The sequence below is a fragment of the Electrona antarctica genome, assembly GCF_951216825.1.
Source record: "Electrona antarctica genome assembly, chromosome: 4".
Taxonomy (NCBI): domain Eukaryota; kingdom Metazoa; phylum Chordata; class Actinopteri; order Myctophiformes; family Myctophidae; genus Electrona; species Electrona antarctica.
Window position 1 is genome coordinate 16,949,983 of NC_136809.1, and position 19,195 is coordinate 16,969,177.

The window sequence follows — 19,195 nt, forward strand, 5'->3', positions numbered from 1 at the left end:
GTGGGCAGAAAACAGAAAGAAGAAAGGTACCTTGAACCACAATGAGCAAGCTGTCAACGGACACGATACGCGATGCAGTGCACGAGGTCATGCAGGGATCAAAGGACAAGCTTAGGCATTTCGTGGAGACGGTGGAACTGCAGGTCGCTCTGAAGAACTACGATCCGCAGAAGGACAAGCGTTTCTCGGGCAGCGTCAGACTGCCGTCCGTCCCCAGGCCCCGCTTCTCCGTGTGCGTCCTGGGAGACCAGCAGCACTGCGATGAAGCCAAGGCCGCCGGACTCCCCTACATGGACGTCGAAGCCCTCAAGAGCTACAACAAGGACAAGAAGCTCGTCAAGAAGCTCGCCAAGACGCACAACGCCTTCCTGGCTTCGGAGTCGCTGATCAAGCAGATCCCTCGTCTGCTGGGTCCCGGGCTGAACAAGGCAGGCAAGTTCCCCGTCCTGCTCAGCCACCACGATGACCTCAACGCCAAGGTGAATGAGGTCAAGTCCACCGTCAGGTTCCAGTTGAAGAAGGTGCTTTGTCTGAGTGTTGCCTTGGGCCATGTGGACATGACCGAGGAGGAGCTGGTGGCCAATATCCATCTTGCCGTCATGTTCCTGGTGTCTCTGTTGAAGAAGAACTGGCAGAACGTCGGCTGCCTGTACATCAAGAGCAGCATGGGAACACCCCAGCGGCTCTATTAGATCCTGTGAACTCTCAGACGGGTCCCCAGATGTCACGGAAATGACCATTGAAGGACATGTTGGATATATCTTGCAGCCTTACTGTACAGTAAAATTAGCTTGTACTTTGGCTGTAAAGAAAAATAATAATCACACCTGTGAAGTGAGGGGTGATTTTATCATCGTACATCATCACGTATAATTTACACTGTCTATTTGCTCAGACACTATAAGTCGCAACACCAACTTTATTGAGGCAGTATTGCTTTGTTTTCTAAATACAGGGTTTTCTTCATTTCCTCAAAAATATTTTTTTTTTGTTTTCTTCCCTGCAGTAGCAGAGATATTGTGAGGTCAAGATATGTATACATGTGCTCTCTGACAGTATTATGCATGTTCAAAGTTTTGCACTTGACAACAGTCTCTCCCATCCAGTGGTGGACAAACTAGATCTCAACTGCAGTATTTGAGTCAAAGTATAGATATTCCTATTACTCAACTAAGTACAAGTGAACGTTCTACGTTCAAAGAAGCATTAGCTGATAAATCCCTTCACCATCGGAAACAGAGCCCACAACAACAAAAACAACATTTTTTGTTTTAACATAATGCCGCTGTTTGGTGGAAAACCTTTTGTGGAAAAAACGCTCACTTAATGTTGCTAAACATGTTTTGGCACTTTTGTGTGACAAATAATATGTACTATAACGAAGCAGGGCATTAATTTACAAAATATCAAGTTGAAATATGGAGGAGAGGGCATTCTGTCCTGCAGCAACGGTAATGATTATAGGCTATGGTGTCTCTGTGAGGAAATTACAGACGGGATCAAATCTGTCTAAGCAGAGCCATCTCACGCTGTCTCCATCACCCACATTTATTCAATTCCCCCAGCCCAGATGCCCATTACCGTTATTGCACTGTTGTCGAGTAGTGTGTATTAGTAAGTTTCAGCGGCACTTCACTCTATCGAGAGCAGCGGCAGACTGAATAATATCGCTAAATGGTCTGCATTTGTATTAGCGGCTTTTATACAAAGAGCTTTACAAGTAGAGAAGTGCATGACTGACCAAAATCAAATATTCTACTTTCCTGGCACATTTGCTTTGGATATTTTAAATCCACCCCTTTGTCACTCAAAGTTTAAATTTAAAAGTAGGGGTAAGTGATTTCCCATCACTTACACACCCCATGAATCCTTGACTTCATGGAGATGTTTTTGGTGCATTCCTAAAGCCAATTCCATGTCAGGTGGAAACCAAACCTCTTACTTTTCAGCATATCAATTTAAAAAGCTTCGCACCGCGTTTGGAGCTTGCAGATCTGCTACTGTTGATGTTTTTGAGGAGGGCTAGCCCCTCCTATATACCGCGTTTGGAGCTTGCAGATCTGCTACTGTTGATGTTTTTGAGGAGGGCTAGCCCCTCCTAGAGGGCTAGCCCCTCCTATATACCGCGTTTGGAGCTTGCAGATCTGCTACTGTTGATGTTTTTGAGGAGGGCTAGCCCCTCCTATATACCGCGTTTGGAGCTTGCAGATCTGCTACTGTTGAGGTTTTTGAGGGGGGCTAGCCCCTCCTATATACCGCGTTTGTCCCCACAGGTCTCATATTTGACAATGAAAGGAGAAATTGGGTAGCCTGGGTTCCAGCCTGATTTGCTGCGTTCCGCGGATCTGAAAATGTCACTGCGCTGATCAGTCTGGAGAGACTCTTATTCTCCACAGGTAGGCGGGACATATGAAGGTTGAAATGGAGCCGAGGCTTCTGATTGGTCTGTGGTGCGGGTTCAGGAAAAACACCAGTTTGACGTTGTATCAATGCGCACTGCGCAGCTACTGCTGTTGTCCTGCAACGTCCCCTTATCATTCACTAAACTAACCCCACACAGCCGTCCTTTTTTTTACTGAATCTGACAGTGGACTACTGAATCGTTTACTTATAGTAGGTTTATACTCTCAAGTTGTGAACGGCGCTATTTTTGTCAACAGTGAGGAGCATGGAAAGAGTGGCGCTGGCTGATGACGTATCGGCAATAACGTGGCTATGTAACAGGTGACGTTATGAAATGCGAATCAAGCAGCCTCTGTCCAGACCGATCAGCGCAGTGACATTCAGATCCGCGGAACGCAGCGATTCAGGCTGGAACCCAGGCTAGAAATTAGGTCATATGTGCCTCAAATATGATGTAAATTTGTGGCACATACAATTCCATTGACAATGAACAGAAATCTTTACGTCATATGTAGACGAGCAAATCGTCTAAACAATCACATAAATCCAGTTGTTCATGAGATGATGTATGATAGCCAACAAGAAGTCAAGTCACACAGCCATGGAGAGTGCTACAGGGATTGGGGTAGAGTCTGAAGAGGTGCGTTTTCAGACTCTGTGTAGAATGGGGGAAGTGTGCACTCCAATGGGGGGAGTGTGCACTCCTGGCTGGAGGGAAGGGAGGTCATCCTGGGAGCCTGGAGGGAGAAGAGCGGTCTTCTAGACTAAGGACATGGTCCGATGGCCAGGGTGTCTCAGGGAAGAGAAGGGCCTATTATTACAGCTACTGTGTGTCCTGTGTGGGTAATTGTGTGTGCGCGGATACGCTCGTATATGTAAGAGCCAGAGTGGGAGGAAGGTATAGTTGTGACAGGGTTAAATATTTAATTGGAGTTCAGAACAGAGCAAGTCTGCAGACTTAATTTATCTCCTGTGAGCCTGAACACACACACACACACATTCTCTCTCTCTCTCTCTCTCTCTCTCTCTCTCTCTCTCTCTCTCTCTCTCTCTCTCTCTCTCTCACCCACAGAGTTCTGAACCCACTGGCATATTGTCTCATTGTCTTGCGTGGTGACTGGCTAGTCTCTCATCAACAGACGATGAATAAATAAAACCTGCTTATTACTGGAACTGAGCCCCCCCCAACATGTGCACGTGCACACACACACACACACACACACACACACACAGCTGTTTCTGTCTCGCTGTCTCTGTCTTCACACCTTCTTGTCACTCCTGCCTTGTGTTTTTCTTTCCAAGCTAATCTTAATTTCATCCTGTGAACACCTGGACCTGTGTGCTGTCTCCATAATTGTTAGTTTGACGTGATAGTGGCGTGGTAATCAATCACCGCTTCCATTGTGTCTTTGACATTACGAATCCCTTCAACAGTATGTTGACGGGGAGTGATTTTGGCTTATGAAAGTGTCAAGGACATTAGACATGAATTATTCTTTGAATGACTTTCTACATTGGTAAGAAATTGTTTCCTCTGAAACCAAGTTGTGAGAGACGAGCAAGACCCCAGGAAAGCGTTTGAGAGACAGCAGACCCCCCCCCCCCACCCCGACCCCTGAGGGATCAATTAATGGCCAAAGTATGAAAGTCTTTCTCTAAACTCTGGCTGGATGGGGGGGGGCACAATGTTCTACTCTGACAGTACTTTGATTTACTGGCTGAACATTCAAGCGCGTGCGCACACACACACACACACACTCACACACACACACACGCACACGCACACACACTGACATTGGCGGCGTGGGTGTCTCGGTCTGTTTTCCCTAGTCAATTGGTGGTCCATTAACCCATTAAGATCTGAGGCTGATTCTACAACTTCCTTCTAAACCTGTAGTTCTCAAAAGTCTTCATGCCAACGACCCCCAAAATGATCTGTTTTTGGGGCGCGTTAACGTTTTGTGCCAGGAACCTTTCCCAGAAGAGAAGGTTTGTGTTAAAAATTGGAAATAATTCAAAACGTTTCAGACACTTTCAAGGTTTTTCGAAACTGTTCATCAATAGCCAACGCTAAAATCTAAAACGGCACAGAACAGATGCTTTCCCGGTTGTAATGGGTTAACAGGCGTTTTGGGGAGCGTCTTGACAGCTGCCAATCAATGACAGTCGTCACCATCCATAACTCTGCCAACGATGATCATCAACTTTGACTGACAGGCTGCCCCGGTCACCAAAGATAGACATCATCATATCTCTCTCTCTCTCTCTCTCTCTCTCTCTCTCCCCCTCTGGCACGCACACACACAGCTCTACTTATAGCCTCTGACCATGTAGTTAGCGTGTGAGTAGGTGGACAATGGAGAAGATGAAGTTATAGGTGAAGAAGAGGGCAAGGTGGGAAGATGTAATTGTCAGTAATGGCATTGGGGAACCTGTCTCATGAATAATATGCACAAGTACAGTCACTCCTATAACGGCGTGTGTGTGTGTGTGTGTGTGTGTGTGTGTGTGTGTGTGTGTGTGTGTGTGTGTGTGTGTGTGTGTGTGTGTGTGTGTGTGTGTGTGTGTGTGTGTGTGTGTGTGTGTGTGTGTGTGTGTGTGTGTGTGTGTGTGTGTGTGTGTGTGTGTGTGTGTGTGGTGGTACTCGGAGTGTCAGATGTTTTTAATTAATCAGAGTTGATCAGCAGTGGGCACAGCGCACGTCATGTCTGGCTCCTGCTTCCATCACAGAATGCATTCAGTGGTGAAGAAAAATACTCCCATTAATTATATACCAATACCACAATGCAGAAATGATCTGTTACAAGCAAAAGGCCTGTATTCAAAAAGTACCAAAGTAAAAGTGCTCCCATTTTTACACAATGTGGCGGTAGGACCTCTGCTTGCATGGATTCATGGTGAGTGGCGCACCGAAAATAGCAAGCTCACAACATGCTGCATGTGGACGCAACACTTACAGTAGATACACAGAATGACAATAAAGAATTCACAGAATATACCACTTTGAATTAAAACAATCAGTTGTGCATATAGGCTGAGTATGAGCCGCAGCCAAGGAGCGGTGAGCTGCAGCCGTGCCGCGCTCGGGAATCTTTTGATTAGTTGATTTGATTCAGTAGCTTAATGCCAGTTATCGCCAGTTATATGTGACCATACCATTAACAACCTATATACGGCAAATGTAATCATGCTTTAAGTAGCATGTGACGTGTCAAACTAGGGTTTTTTCATGATTCTGTTTTGCACGAAAAACACTCCTTGGCCTAAATACGGCCATAGCCACTTGCCCAAATGTGCCCAAATTAATGTGATGAACTCATCACATTTGTGATGACGGCTATTGCTGTTTTTAGCCCAAGGAGTGTTTTTCGTGCAAAACTAATACTTAGAATGTTTTCAGAATCATGAAAACCCTCTAGTTTGACACATCACATGCTACTTAAAGCATAATGAAAATTGGAACATGTTGCGATATATAGGTTGTTGATGGCGATACCTGGCATTAAGCTACTGAATTGGAAGATGTATCATGCCAAAATAATAAACTAGAGACTTAAGGCTGTTGGCGTTAATTAATTGCGTTAATTAAAATGTGTTAAAATATTTAACGCAATTAACGCATTGTGACGGCCCGAAATGGTCCCCGAGCCATCTGTCTGTTCATGACGCCTGTCGCTCACCCCTGTCAACCGCCTGTTTTAAATTCCCCGTTGATTTCGCCTCATGTGCGAGTGTGAAGACAGACAGACAGAGCGAGAGCGTTACGTTCAGCGTTGGTCCTAGGTGTGTGGACGAGGAAGCCAGTCCCTCGATTTTCACTGTTAGTTCACTGCGTTTAGTCCAATAAAGTGGCGTAGTCTCGGGCGTGTTGAAGACAACTTCCCCACAGAGCTGCAACCCTTCAAAAGCGGGCGATCAGACATAAACCACTGACGAATCCCCACTGCCCCGCATCCTGATCTCTTTCTGTTGGCTGCACGGAGCGGTGGTATTTCACTTATTTTATTTCAGGCGCTTGTTTTGTTGTTTTCGGGGAGACATTAAAAGCCACCCTCTGCACGGTCAGACGGTCTTATTAATTCTTTGACACTCTCGTTGCGTTGCGTGACATATCTTTTGAAGTTTTGGGATCTGGACAATTCATTGTTTGCCGGGCACGGACAAGCCTGTGGTACAAGTCTTATTTATTTTCTTTATCTATGAACTTGAGAAGGGGATTGTGAAGGTTTATTGTGCGCTGCAAAGGCCGGGTTGAAATCAAATGAATTGACGTGGTTGAAGGTTACGTATGTAGTTTCTGAATATATTTCACTTTTATTTATTTTCAACCATTCTGAACTGTTGACCTTGGGTTTATGAACTGTGGTGAACTGAGTTTGTTTATTTATGTGGGTTGAATTCCTTCACTAAAACTTGAAACTGACTTGAAAAGTTGTTTATGGTTTTTATTTCTCAATACAAAGTGTTTATATTTTATATGTAAATCCTGTGTCGGTTGCAAACTTGTGGTTAAATCCAGATGAGGAAGAACTCATAAAAACTCATATCCGCTTTCTGTCATTTATCTTTCCATTTCCACAACAATATTCAGAAAAACATGGCATATTATGGACATAGTTCGAATGGTGATTAATCATGATTAATTCATTGTGAAGCTGTGATTAATCTAATTAAAATTGTAATCATTTGACAGCCCTAGTGGGAATACAAAAATACAAATGATTTACGGTCACCTAAGGTGGTACTGTACCAATTTGTCCAAATGTCAATGTTGGCCCCTGCACTATTAGACTCAGTCAGAGCAATAACCCACCTATCTCCCAGACTCCCTCTCCAGGGTGTGCGCACGTTTTTCCGACATACCATTGCACCGACATGCGGAAAACGACCGGATTAAGGTTGGCGAACATGCGTTAAGGTTGGCGAAAATGTGCTGCTCCGTGCTTGCGGTTATGGTTAGGTTAGGGTTTGAGCCTAGGTAGGTTGTCGTCGTCAGACCAATAGTATGTCGAAACTAAAGCCTGTACCCCCTCTCCAGTCATCAGTTATCAGATCTATACAATCTCACACGAGACACTGTGAGCTTGGCGTATGACAAAGTATATATAGAGAGCAGCTCGTACATATACAGCCTTTTATTCAGCTGCGAGTGTAACAAGAAATCATCTTATTTCGAAGATCCCTTTAGCAACTGTTGTCCCTGCTCCTGTTGTCCCTGCTCCTGTGACGCACCGAACTAGCTGTATTAGGTTGAGGCACGTTGGTCGACCCCCCCCCCCCCCCCTTTAATTTGTTCTAAGCATACTATCGTCTCTGTCAGGTGAAAACCTCATAATTATGTCCAGATAGCAAAAGTATAAAGCTTCAAGCTTGTTTATCTGCTACTTTTGATACTTGTGTGACGGTGTACTGGCTGGCTGTAGTATGATCATGTAGGGAATGAATTACAAAAGAAACACACACACACACACACACACACACAGTTATAATATGGAGATGAGAGGTTTCTGCCTGTCAGAGACAATATAGGGTTTACGTGGTTGAGAGTGTACAAATTGAGCCAAATGGATCCGTAAGGGTAATCTTTTTATATATCGAGTTAAATCTAAATTGAAGCTCTTATGTAGCTTTTAAACAGTAAACCACATTAGTCCCATCACTTTGAAACCTGAACTGTTAATGGCAGACGATGATGATGATGAGCCATTAGATGAGCCATTAGCCACTAGCTCTTAGCTGCAGGGATACATTGTTGTTGGGCAGAAACCTCTTATTTACATATTTGAACTTACTTACGTATGATTTACATCATACTAACGTCACACAAAAGCATCACAAGTACCAGATCCTGTGTGTGTGTGTGTGTGTGTGTGTGTGTGTGTGTGTGTGTGTGTGTGTGTGTGTGTGTGTGTGTGTGTGTGTGTGTGTGTGTGTGTGTGTGTGTGTGTGTGTGTGTGTGTGTGTGTGTGTGTGTGTGTGTGTGTGTGTGTGTGTGTGTGTGTGTGTGTGTGTGTGTGTGTGTGTGTGTCGCCCGCCCAGTGCCCACCACTCAGACAAACTCGCTGCTCGAATCAAAGTCTCTCAAATGAGGGTTACTATCAAAATGACGTCCAGCTACTTTTGGAGTTGCACCCTGTATCCCTGCCTCCTCCTGACTGTCACGATGCTTGCTCACTTCCAGCTGAAAGGGAAGGAGAGAGAGGCCTGCTGAGTGATTTAAGCACTGTCTTTCTAATAGTGTTTCTAAACCTTTAATCATTAGATGAGCAGAGCAGAGCATTATTCCATACAGAGCTGTCGGTGAACTGCTGCATGACTCAGTCAGGGATGTCTGCTTTCTGCTGCTGCATGCTCTCTGTGTGGAGATTCAAGTCTGTGTTTCTTTCTGCTGCTGCATGCTCTCTGTGTGGAGATTCAAGTCTGTGTTTCCTACTATCTAGTTAGCTACTATTGGACCCTTTTATCGTCTGCCGGGTAGAAAACCTCACACGTCCAAAACAGTTACTTTTCAGGAATCAAATTCTACACTAGCGGCAGTAGCAGATCCACAAGCTCAAAGCGCTTCGTATCACGTTTCGAGCTTGCAGATCTGCTACTTTCGATGCTTTTGTCTGAAAAACCCCCCACAAAGTTTAAATATGGAGATAAGAGGTTTAAGCCCAACAGAAACAATTTTACATTGCCTGGTCTGCTATCAACGCCCACAGGCCTGAGGCTAACTGTCGTTCCAGTTCGCCCCGTCTTTCTGATGCATTCAGTTTTTGGTTCCGGTAGCTCTGGAGTTATCTCAAAATGTAATGGGCATATTGCTAACTCTTAGTGACCCCATGAGTGAGTTTTACTCACTAAAGTAGAACTCTGCTACTTTACTAAAGGAAAGTAGCCTTTCCTCTATTACCATTTCCCGCAGCGAGTAAACACCAGCATGGACTCTAGGGTAATGTTTCAGGTGGTGGTGGTGGGGGACGGAAAAGTTTGGGAACCCTCAAACGTAACTTGTATATCCCTGTGCTTGCAGACCTCCGTAAGCAGCTGGAGAGTATAGAGCTGAAGAACCGCAGGCTGAAGGAGATATTCCAGCTGAAGATCCAGGAGTTCCGCACCGTGTGCTACATGCTGACCGGCTACCTGATGGACCCCACCACCGAGAACCACTACAGGCTCACCTCTGTGTACGCCGAGCAAATGGACGACTCTCTGCTCTTCAAGAAGGTACGCACGCACGCACGCGCACGCACACACGCACGCACACACACACACACACAGGGCTCCCTCAAGACATCTTGTATCTCAATGGGATTTTGCCCGTATAAATAAAGGTCAAATAAAACACGCACGCACACACACGTGCATACATGCCTTCCTGCCTGCCTACAGTACATAATATGCAGGCACACACACATGCTTGTTCAAATGGTAAAATAAATGGTAAATGGTGCATTTATATAGCACTCATTATCCAAAGTGCTTCACAGTGCAGCTCTCTCTCTCTCTCACACACACACACACACACACACACACACACACACACACACACACACACACACACACACACACACACATTGATATGCTGCTGATGGCGGAGGAAACAGTACTAGGCACCAACCTGCTCATCTGGAGCAGTTAGGGGCTGCAGCTAGTCTTGCTCAAGGACACTTCAACACAAACACAAGGGGGGGGGGGGGGATCCGGGGAATCAAACTGGAAGCCTTCCGTTTCCCCAAGCGGGTGCTCCAGACTCACTCCTCTCTGCACGGTGCCTGTGAATGCTCTTCAGGAACTGACACACAGATGCTGTGTCTACGTAGACCATATGGGCAACAGTACACTATATGGCAGTCGGCCATATTAAAGTAGTGAATATCGCCACAAGTGTAGGCTACTGTAGATGGTAAACTGTTTATCGTGATTTTTTTTTTTTTTTTTCAATGTTATGTCATAGACTTGTGCCACCTGACTTCCCAATAATTTGACAATTGTGGCTTCCTTGAAGACCCATGGTTTAAGTGGTTAAATGAAAATACACATGAACATGAATCCAACATACAGTACAGTACACTGGGCGGTTCCCGCTTCATCTCTCTCTCAGCTAGTATAGGGGGTCCTATAGCGTCATAGCGTGTCACTTTGTGCCGCGCTATAAGCTTGATTTATTTATTTTTCTCGCAATTCGTTGAATATATAAAAAAAAATTTAAAGACATTTTTAACTCAAATCCCTGGTACAAAATATTTTCAGATGGGGGGGGTCCATGCGCTGTGATTGGCCAGTGCAGTTGTGCAAGGACGTGCTGTGATTGGCCAGTAGCTACTTTGAGTGGCAGTTGGGGCTCACCCCAATACATGATTTGCGATTCTGTGCTATCGGGACGCAACTCCAACGGCTCTGAGTCGCTTGCGGTCAAAATATTCTTTATCTGTCTTTATAGTCTGCAGTTGTTGTAGGCGAGAGGCACTTCTGCGTTGCCCACAGAAGCGTGATGTGGTTATAAGCACAAGCGTTTAAGATTTCCGAATGCCGCGTCCTTCATATGCAAACTTTTGATATTGAAACATAGACATTACAACATTTGTAGAATCAGCCTCAGGTCGTAATGGGTTAAGAATTACGTCGCTTTCAAGAAGTTCAGCGTTCATATATATATACAGTATATATTTTCGCTACATCGCTACATTTTCAGTGGCACAAAACAAAGAGCACAACAGATTGTTGTGTTGAGTGCAGGCTGTCCTTCTCATGCCATTCATTTGTAGCTTTTTCTGCGGTTTGAGAGGATTCTGCCCATCACACCAAATCGAATATATCTCATTGTCTACAGTACTCTAACTCTCAAATAATGGATCATGAAACACATCCTAAAACCATGTGCCCTCATCAACCCAGATGTGCTCAAACAACATACAAAAAGCTTTCATTCATACAAAAATGGAAACACTTCACTACTCACAAAGACACGTTGTTGCCAGGGACCAGTGCACAGAGCGGGGTCCACTCATACATCCAACATCCCATTACTCACTAGTGTGAGGTTAGGGACACTGACACATGCGCACACACACACGCACATACACACACACACACACACACACACACACACACACACACACACAGCACACACACACACGGCATATACCGCCTGCATGCACATCAGGGCTCTGCTGTGGGGAAGTGGTACAGCGCGGAACAAACGGCTGGCGACCTTGGCAATATTTGCACGGGTCACTGCGTCTGTTGCAATATCGCCGCCGCCCCGACATCGCTGGCGCTCGTAGAGCGAAGAATTGAGACCCTCCAGGGGCATTTATATAATCCACCTTCCGCGGTTCCTGTGCTGAGCTCCCGGTGCAATTTCTTGGCATTGTTATAGTCGTGTGTCTGACTGGGTCACGTAAAGGAGAACAGTACCAACCACGCATGCAAGTGTGCACGCACACACACAGGCCCTCTCTGCCATGCTGTGTGTGTGTGTGTGTGTGTGTGTGTGTGTGTGTGTGTGTGTGTGTGTGTGTGTGTGTGTGTGTGTGTGTGTGTGTGTGTGTGTGTGTGTGTGTGTGTGTGTGTGTGTGTGTGTGTGTGTGTGTGTGTGTGTGTGTGTGTGTGTGTGTGTGTGTGTGTGTGTGTGTGTGTGTGTGTGTGTGTGTGTGTGTGCTGATAATAGTGATGTATGTCTCTGCATTTTGCCAGTTCGAAGTGTCTTGGTATCCGTGTGTGCGCGTGCATATTTGTGGATTCCATGTGCATATTTCAGTTTGAAATGGCTGGTTTTTTTTTGTGTGTGTGTGTGTGTGTGTGTGTGTGCTGATAATAGTGATGTATGTCTCTGCATTTTGCCAGTTCGAAGTGTCTTGGTATCCGTGTGTGCGCGTGCATATTTGTGGATTCCATGTGCATATTTCAGTTTGAAATGGCTGTTTTTTTTTTGTATCCGTGCTTGCATGTGCGCGCATACAGTATGACAGTTTGATATGGCTGTGTATCTGTGTGCGTTTGTTTGACTTTTTGTGTGCGTGCGTGCGTGCATACGTGCATGCATACGTGCGTGTGTGTGCGTGTCAAGTCAGTTGTATATTTTTATAGCTCCTGAGTCAAGACTACAGAGACCCAACTATTACCCTCATGAGCAATTATTTGGCAACGGTGGCAAAGACAAACTCCCCTTTAAAGACGTGGTGGAATGAAATATCTCTTTTTCACACTTTTAGAGCTTGCCCAACGTCATAATAAGGACATATCGATCTTTAGATGCCCCTACAAATGGCAAGTCCCTAAAAGTTGATTGTTTTATGACTTCTTGTAAATGCAAATGTACTGGGTGATGGCATACAGTAGACCCTTATGAAGGTAAATTAATCTTCATTTAATTCACCTGCAGGCGTTAATACTAAGAGTTGCACACCTGCCCCTGGCAGGTAAATAAGTCTTTCGGGCAGGTGTGGGGTTTGCTTTCAGGTTGCCCTACCGGGAAAGCACCCTTTTTAGAGGGGACGTAACATCTACAAACACAACATGAGATATCTGTCTAAAGTAACACCTGAGCGTGGCCAGAGCGCTCTGCCTACTGGTCTGTGGAATGTAAAATTAGAGCACCTGTTTACCTATGTGCTGTTTTCACTGTTGCTAGATAAATAACAAGTTTGAACTCATTCATTCATTTCAATTCATAGTAGGTATTTTGTATAGCGTTAATTTACAGAAAAAAACACCGAAAAATGAAGATCTTGTGTTGTGTTGTGGTGAATCGTTAGATTCAATGCAGGTAGTTCTTTTCTACGGTTAGTGTTTGCTCATGATCCAGCCTAAATGGTCCGTTAAGTTAAATTTGACTTTGAAATTGCGTTTTTACACTAGCTCGCAGTGCTAGAGCAGAGTCGCCGTCTGTTGCCAGCGTTACTCTAGCAAGCTAATTAACACTTAACACCTTTTTACAGCTAATCACATTGCTATTATTGCAATTTAATGATTAAGCTTAATGATGAATTTGCTGAAATTGGGTAGGTGTGTGACACCATTTCATGTCAGAAATAAGCTAGGACAAATTATCTTGTTTTGAGTACTGTATATCGTTGCAGGCAGAAAACTCGTATCTCCATATTTGAACTTGTTTTTTGCAAATGAATTCCCTACTTCATCATACTACACTAACTACAGGGTTGCACAACTCCATTCTCCCACCCATCCAGTAGCAGTAGCAGATCCAAAAGCTCGAATTTGGAGCTTGTGGATCTGCTACTTTTGATACTTTTGAATCCTGAAAAGTAACAGTTTTGGAGATTTGGAGACATTTCCACCCCTACAGAGACGATATCTGTTGTACTTGGTCTTGGGGTTACCACCATCCTTTTTCATGCGCAACCGCTAATTAAAACAAGGCACATTTTGTAGACCACCAATTACAGAGGTTTTGACAGATCATTTTGTAACGGGGGAACGGCAAGGACCTGACCTGAGTGAGCGTGTAGTTGGAGGAGGTTGACGAGGTAGGAAGGAGCCAGATTGTTCAGTGGGTGAGTATAGTATTTTGAAGTGGATTCTTGCCACCATGCCACTGCAGTAGAGACATACCGCAATGGCATCCAGCATTGTAGAGTGGTGCGGTTAGATAGAAGCCAGGTTTGAAATTCCTCCTTGCAAAACGATTGCCGTTTGTACATATTGACCAAGATGCTAATGGTTGCAGCAAACCTACAATACTACTAGAGGGGATGTATATGTAGCGCTGCACTGGCTATACCTCGCAACTCATGATCGATTCTGCATTGAAGCACCCAAGCATTGAAAAAAGCAGCTCAAACCCTATATTGTTGCTGTCTGGCAGAAATCTCTTATCTCCATTTTGTTTACGCTTTGTGTGTTTTCATAAATGAACGCCCTACTTTATCACACTACGGCGTCGCACAAAAGTAGTCCGAAGCGACGCATTTTGAGCTTGTAGATCTGCAAATTTAGCTGTCTATTTTTATTTATTGAATCCTGCAAAGTAACAGTTTGAGGTTTCCACCTGACAAGTACTGTATATCATATTTGACTAGTGTCTCCCAGGGGTCTACTTGATCCATTGCTTCCCCCCCTCTACACTAATTATTTTTTGGCGAAATTAGCTACAATCTCACAACATATTGCAATGTTGAGAGCTTGGCCTTTTTAGCTGAACATTTGTTTATTATGACATGCACATAATATGGATGGCAGGGTTGATGTGGTAGCCTGGCACGAGCTGGGACAAAATATCGTCTCTGACTTGTTTGGCACAAAAAGGGAGGACCAGCGTGCAGATACTCTACACAACCAGGAAGGAGATACTCTACCGCCCCGCCCTGTCCAGGCACATGCAAACGCAAAAGCTTGTAATTCCACAACGTTTTACTGAAAAATCATCCCTCCATGTTCAGTAATGTTGAAATAAATGATAACTACACGACACATACATAAATACACAATAGTTAATTTGAACCCATACACATAGTTAGCCTACAGTACTAACATATTACACAACCTATACATTTGATTGTTAGCCAACAGTATCCTATACTCACAAACAAGGAGAGTGTATTGCTCTCATAAGGAGGTCGCTGCATGGCTAAAGCACATGGCACTGTTAGTAAGCTACCATACTCTGGGGAGATAATCTCCACTGGAGATGATGTATTGGACCTATTACAAACCTGGACGTGAGCAGTAGAGGACTATTATGAATGGGTATGAACATGATTACATGCACGGAGTGCATGCAAAACATGAGTCTGCATGCAATCAGAACTGTGTCTAGCCCATTGTGGGCGGGAACCCCTTTTGGTGTTTTACCCCCTCAGGCCAGGAACCCATTTTGGGGTTCTGTACAGTATGTACAGCAGGGGTGGGCAACTGGCGGCCCGGGGGCCACATGCGGCCCCCACCTTCACTTAAATGTGGCCCTCAGGTTAATGTCAGAATACTGATATAATATTGGTTTCAGCTGTTACAATTCCACAACATGCAAACATGACCCGCTTTAATTACTGCAGTCTAAATTAGTAGCTCATTGCTCAACACAAGTATAATTTAAGGCATTTGAAATTACATAAAAATGTTCATTTTCAGGATTCCAATTCAAAAATAGCAAAACAATTCAAGTTTAAATTCGAAAAATAGCCGATCTACAAGCTCAAAACGCGTCGCAGCGCGACGCGTTTTGAGCTTGTAGATCGGCTATTTTTTGCTATGACAGTAATATATGGCCCTAGGGAGTGAGTGTGGAAATATAGTGGCCCTCTCCATCGTCAAAGTTGCCCACCCCTGATCTACAGTATTCAAAAATGTAAAAAAAATTGATGATGCTATATAAATGAACTTAGGTCAGGATTTAGAGGTGTTTTTTAGAATCGGCCTCAGGCCTAAATGGGCTAGTTAACTACACTCTAGAAAACAAGGGTACGCTATGATGAGCTGAGAATGTATCTGTTAGGCTAGATTTATAGGCTATAAGATGATGGAAATGCTTAACTTATACATAGTGACGGTTGTAATTTGCGTAGATGTGTGCATGAGTTGTTTTATTGTAGCAGCAAAATCATTCCTTGTTTTTAATAACTAGGTAATACCAGACCCTGTGAACATTTTGAAAGGTCAGTAAACAATAACAATGACTGAAACAATGATATTGTGATGCCTAGATTGCCTACATAGTGTTATTCATGTCCTTTTAGCTCATAGTATGAGCTTCCTCTGCACCAGTACAGGTGCATCATACTTTAACCACTAACCCTGGTGTCCTGGTTGTGTCGATATATTCATTATTGGCAGAATGCAAAGAACAATAACACCTGTGTGAACCGAGTGGTGCAGGCTGCTTAATAACACAGCTGGCTTGCTGCCAGCGCTATTGCAGTTGTTGCGGCCGTACTCCAAATGGAGTGGACAGACAGACATACAGAAACACATGGCCAGTCATTCGAGCTGTTGGTCAGAATAGGCACCGCTCAAAAATCTGACCATTTATTGGTCTGCCTGCAGTGCTGGGCATATGTCTGGTACATCATAATGGTCTTTTCACCACTGCCACAAGAAAAGAGAGACCCCTCTGTCACACAAAAGGGGCAACGGATATCTGGATTTGAAACCGGACCAGTAGAAACTGCTGGCAGAGCTTTCCCCACAGCCCTTTTAATGTGTCAACTGTCTTCAGGAGCTGGGTGGGAATACATGACAATCTCTGCAGTACATCCACTTGTGCAGGAGGTCTACTGAAGTCCACTCTGATTATTCTTTCCTCCGAGTTAGCCCCCGAGGCAGGCTTTCCTTCCAGCTCAGCACTATACTGTACAGTGCAACAGTGATGGCACAGCGACACGTCTTTCCCAGACATGAAGTCACCAGACACAGTGTGAGGCTCTCTCCACTGCCCTCGACACCGACATTCAAAGACTTGCATGTCTTTTTCTATCACCTCTCGGAGTACTGAAAGTGCAAACTAAGCCAAACCACTGCTCTGTGCCGGCAGGCATATAGTTTCCAAAGAGGAGAGCTGGCCTTAGCTAACATCTTACTGTATTTGCAATGAAATGGAACGTTCCTGTAGGGGTGTCTGACTGTCTGGATGGGCATGCCGCCTTTTGAGCCTTTAAATGTATAATGGACATCAACAGGGCTCTGATTGGGGTTAAATCTCACCCAATCTGCAAAGAAATGAAAAACAGCGCCCTCTGCTGCTCCCATGCCTAACTCTACATGTTGTAACTGGAGCTACCGACAGATTATGCTGCGGAGCTCTGAATCTGTCTTGAGAGATTAAATCTCACTTTACATGAATTTCCGAGTTCCACATTGGAACCATGCCATTCCCATGTGGATCGCAAAATCCACATGATTTTATTAGGAAACAAAAGACAAAGACAAAATGTCAGACTGGATGGAAACCTTGAACATTTGTGGTGCACAACTTCACATAGATCGCAGTACTTGCATTCGCAACACGAATAATTTATGTGAGTATCACACCCGCCCTTCTGTGAATGACACTGGTGCTTCAGGGCGCTTCATTGCATGCCCATACAGAGCAATATATTCACACTAAAGACGCAATTAAAGTATCATTGCATTCCCATTATAAACTGGAAGGTTTGAGAAGGAGAACCATTCAAATTGCAGCTCCATTTGATAATCTTCTAGCCTTGGCCATCGTAATGAAATCATCAATGCCAATAACTGCACATGCTAGCCAGAACGACCACGTCTGAGATGTTCCATTGATGTATGAGTTTATTCCATTGGCCCCTGTTAACCCTGTTACATTCGTTACTCACTATAGAGTTGTTTTCTATTTTTTTTGAGTGGTGTAAACCACTCCTACAACTGGCTTTGTCTGTCTGTCTGTTCGTACCAAAAAATGAGCATGGTTGCTATGGTCACCCAGTTCACACGGGTGTGATTTCATTACGTCAGACATTACGTCAGACCACAGCTGATCAGTCTATATAAGACCTTACACCACTCAGTTCACACGGGTGTGATCTTTTCTTTGTGCAAAGAAAAAAGACCGAGGACAGCTGCAGCATTCTTAAAGTCTGAAACAGGTAGTGTAGGAAGATGCTCTTTGGAATGGGGGGGGGGGGGGGGGGGTAGGGCTAAATAAATAGGCTAAATAAATGAATAAATATGCAGATCTTCAAAAACAGTTTAAAAAGCTGTTCCAAGCTAGTTCATCTTGGAACAATGAAAACAAGCCAACAGGCCTTCTTCAGGGCATGCAGAAAGGAAGACACCTAAGCCTACAGTATATCTTCTTCAGGGCATGCAGAAAGGAAGACACCTAAGCCTACAGTATATCTTCTTCAGGGCATGCAGAAAGGAAGACACCTAAGCCTACAGTATATCTTCTTCAGGGCATGCAGAAAGGAAGACACCTAAGCCTACAGTATATCTTCTTCAGGGCATGCAGAAAGGAAGACACCTAAGCCTACAGTATATCTTCTTCAGGGCATGCAGAAAGGAAGACACCTAAGCCTACAGTATATCTTCTTCAGGGCATGCAGAAAGGAAGACACCTAAGCCTACAGTATATCTTCTTCAGGGCATGCAGAAAGGAAGACACCTAAGACTACAGTATATCTTCTTCAGGGCATGCAGAAAGCCTTCTTCAGGGCATGCAGAAAGCCTTCTTCAGGGCATGCAGAAAGGAAGACACCTAAGCCTACAATATATATCGTCTCTGTCCAAAACTGTTACTTTTTAGAATTCAAATTTAAAAAATAGCAAACGTAGCACATCTGCAATCCCGAAAAGTGCAGTTGTCACTCTTGATACTTTTGTGTGATGCTGTACCAGCTGCAGTATGATCATGTATGACATATTAATTTATGGGAAAAACAAAAATAAGGAGATAAGAGGTTTCTGCACGACATTGACGATACCGTATATCCATAATCTAGGTATGATCATCTAAAAAAAAGAAAGCTTTTTTCTCATTTTATTTTTGCCTTGTTGTTGCTGCTGTGCTTAACTCTGGTACTAAAAATGGCAGAATTACCCGTCCGGGATTAATAATCATAATATCCGCTCTGAAGTTTTGTAAACCGCACACGTCAGTGCTTTATTAATTCCTGCCAAGGCTGGGTGGAGATATAGGACGAAGTTACAGCTCAGGTGTTTATCTTAGTGATGAGCGTGGCATCATAAATACCTAATCACTGTCGCTAATCACACCTCTTACTCCCAGGGGTGAGAGCTAAATATACACACGCACGAGTGGTGTCAATATGCGCAAATATGCACATGCCTGTCTCGTTTCCATTTCAAACGGTGCATCGACAGTACATCT

The 19,195-nt window shown here is 44.3% G+C and overlaps 2 protein-coding genes across 3 annotated transcripts in view; both read left to right on the forward strand.

Moving 5' to 3' along the window:
- Positions 1 to 19,195, forward strand: part of mad1l1 (mitotic arrest deficient 1 like 1) — a 121,075-nt gene that overhangs the window by 66,720 nt on the left and 35,160 nt on the right. For both annotated transcript variants that reach the window (XM_079499401.1, XM_079499402.1), the window contains exon 17: positions 9,422 to 9,615. In XM_079499401.1, the coding sequence (XP_079355527.1) occupies positions 9,422 to 9,615 (194 nt within the window). The remainder of the gene's footprint in view (positions 1 to 9,421; positions 9,616 to 19,195) is intronic.
- LOC306922040 (large ribosomal subunit protein uL1-like) lies at positions 42 to 692 on the forward strand (the record flags this gene model as incomplete). The annotated part of the gene is made up of 1 exon (XM_079499407.1): positions 42 to 692. The coding sequence occupies one exon, from the start codon at positions 42 to 44 to the stop codon at positions 690 to 692; it is 651 nt and encodes a 216-aa protein (XP_079355533.1).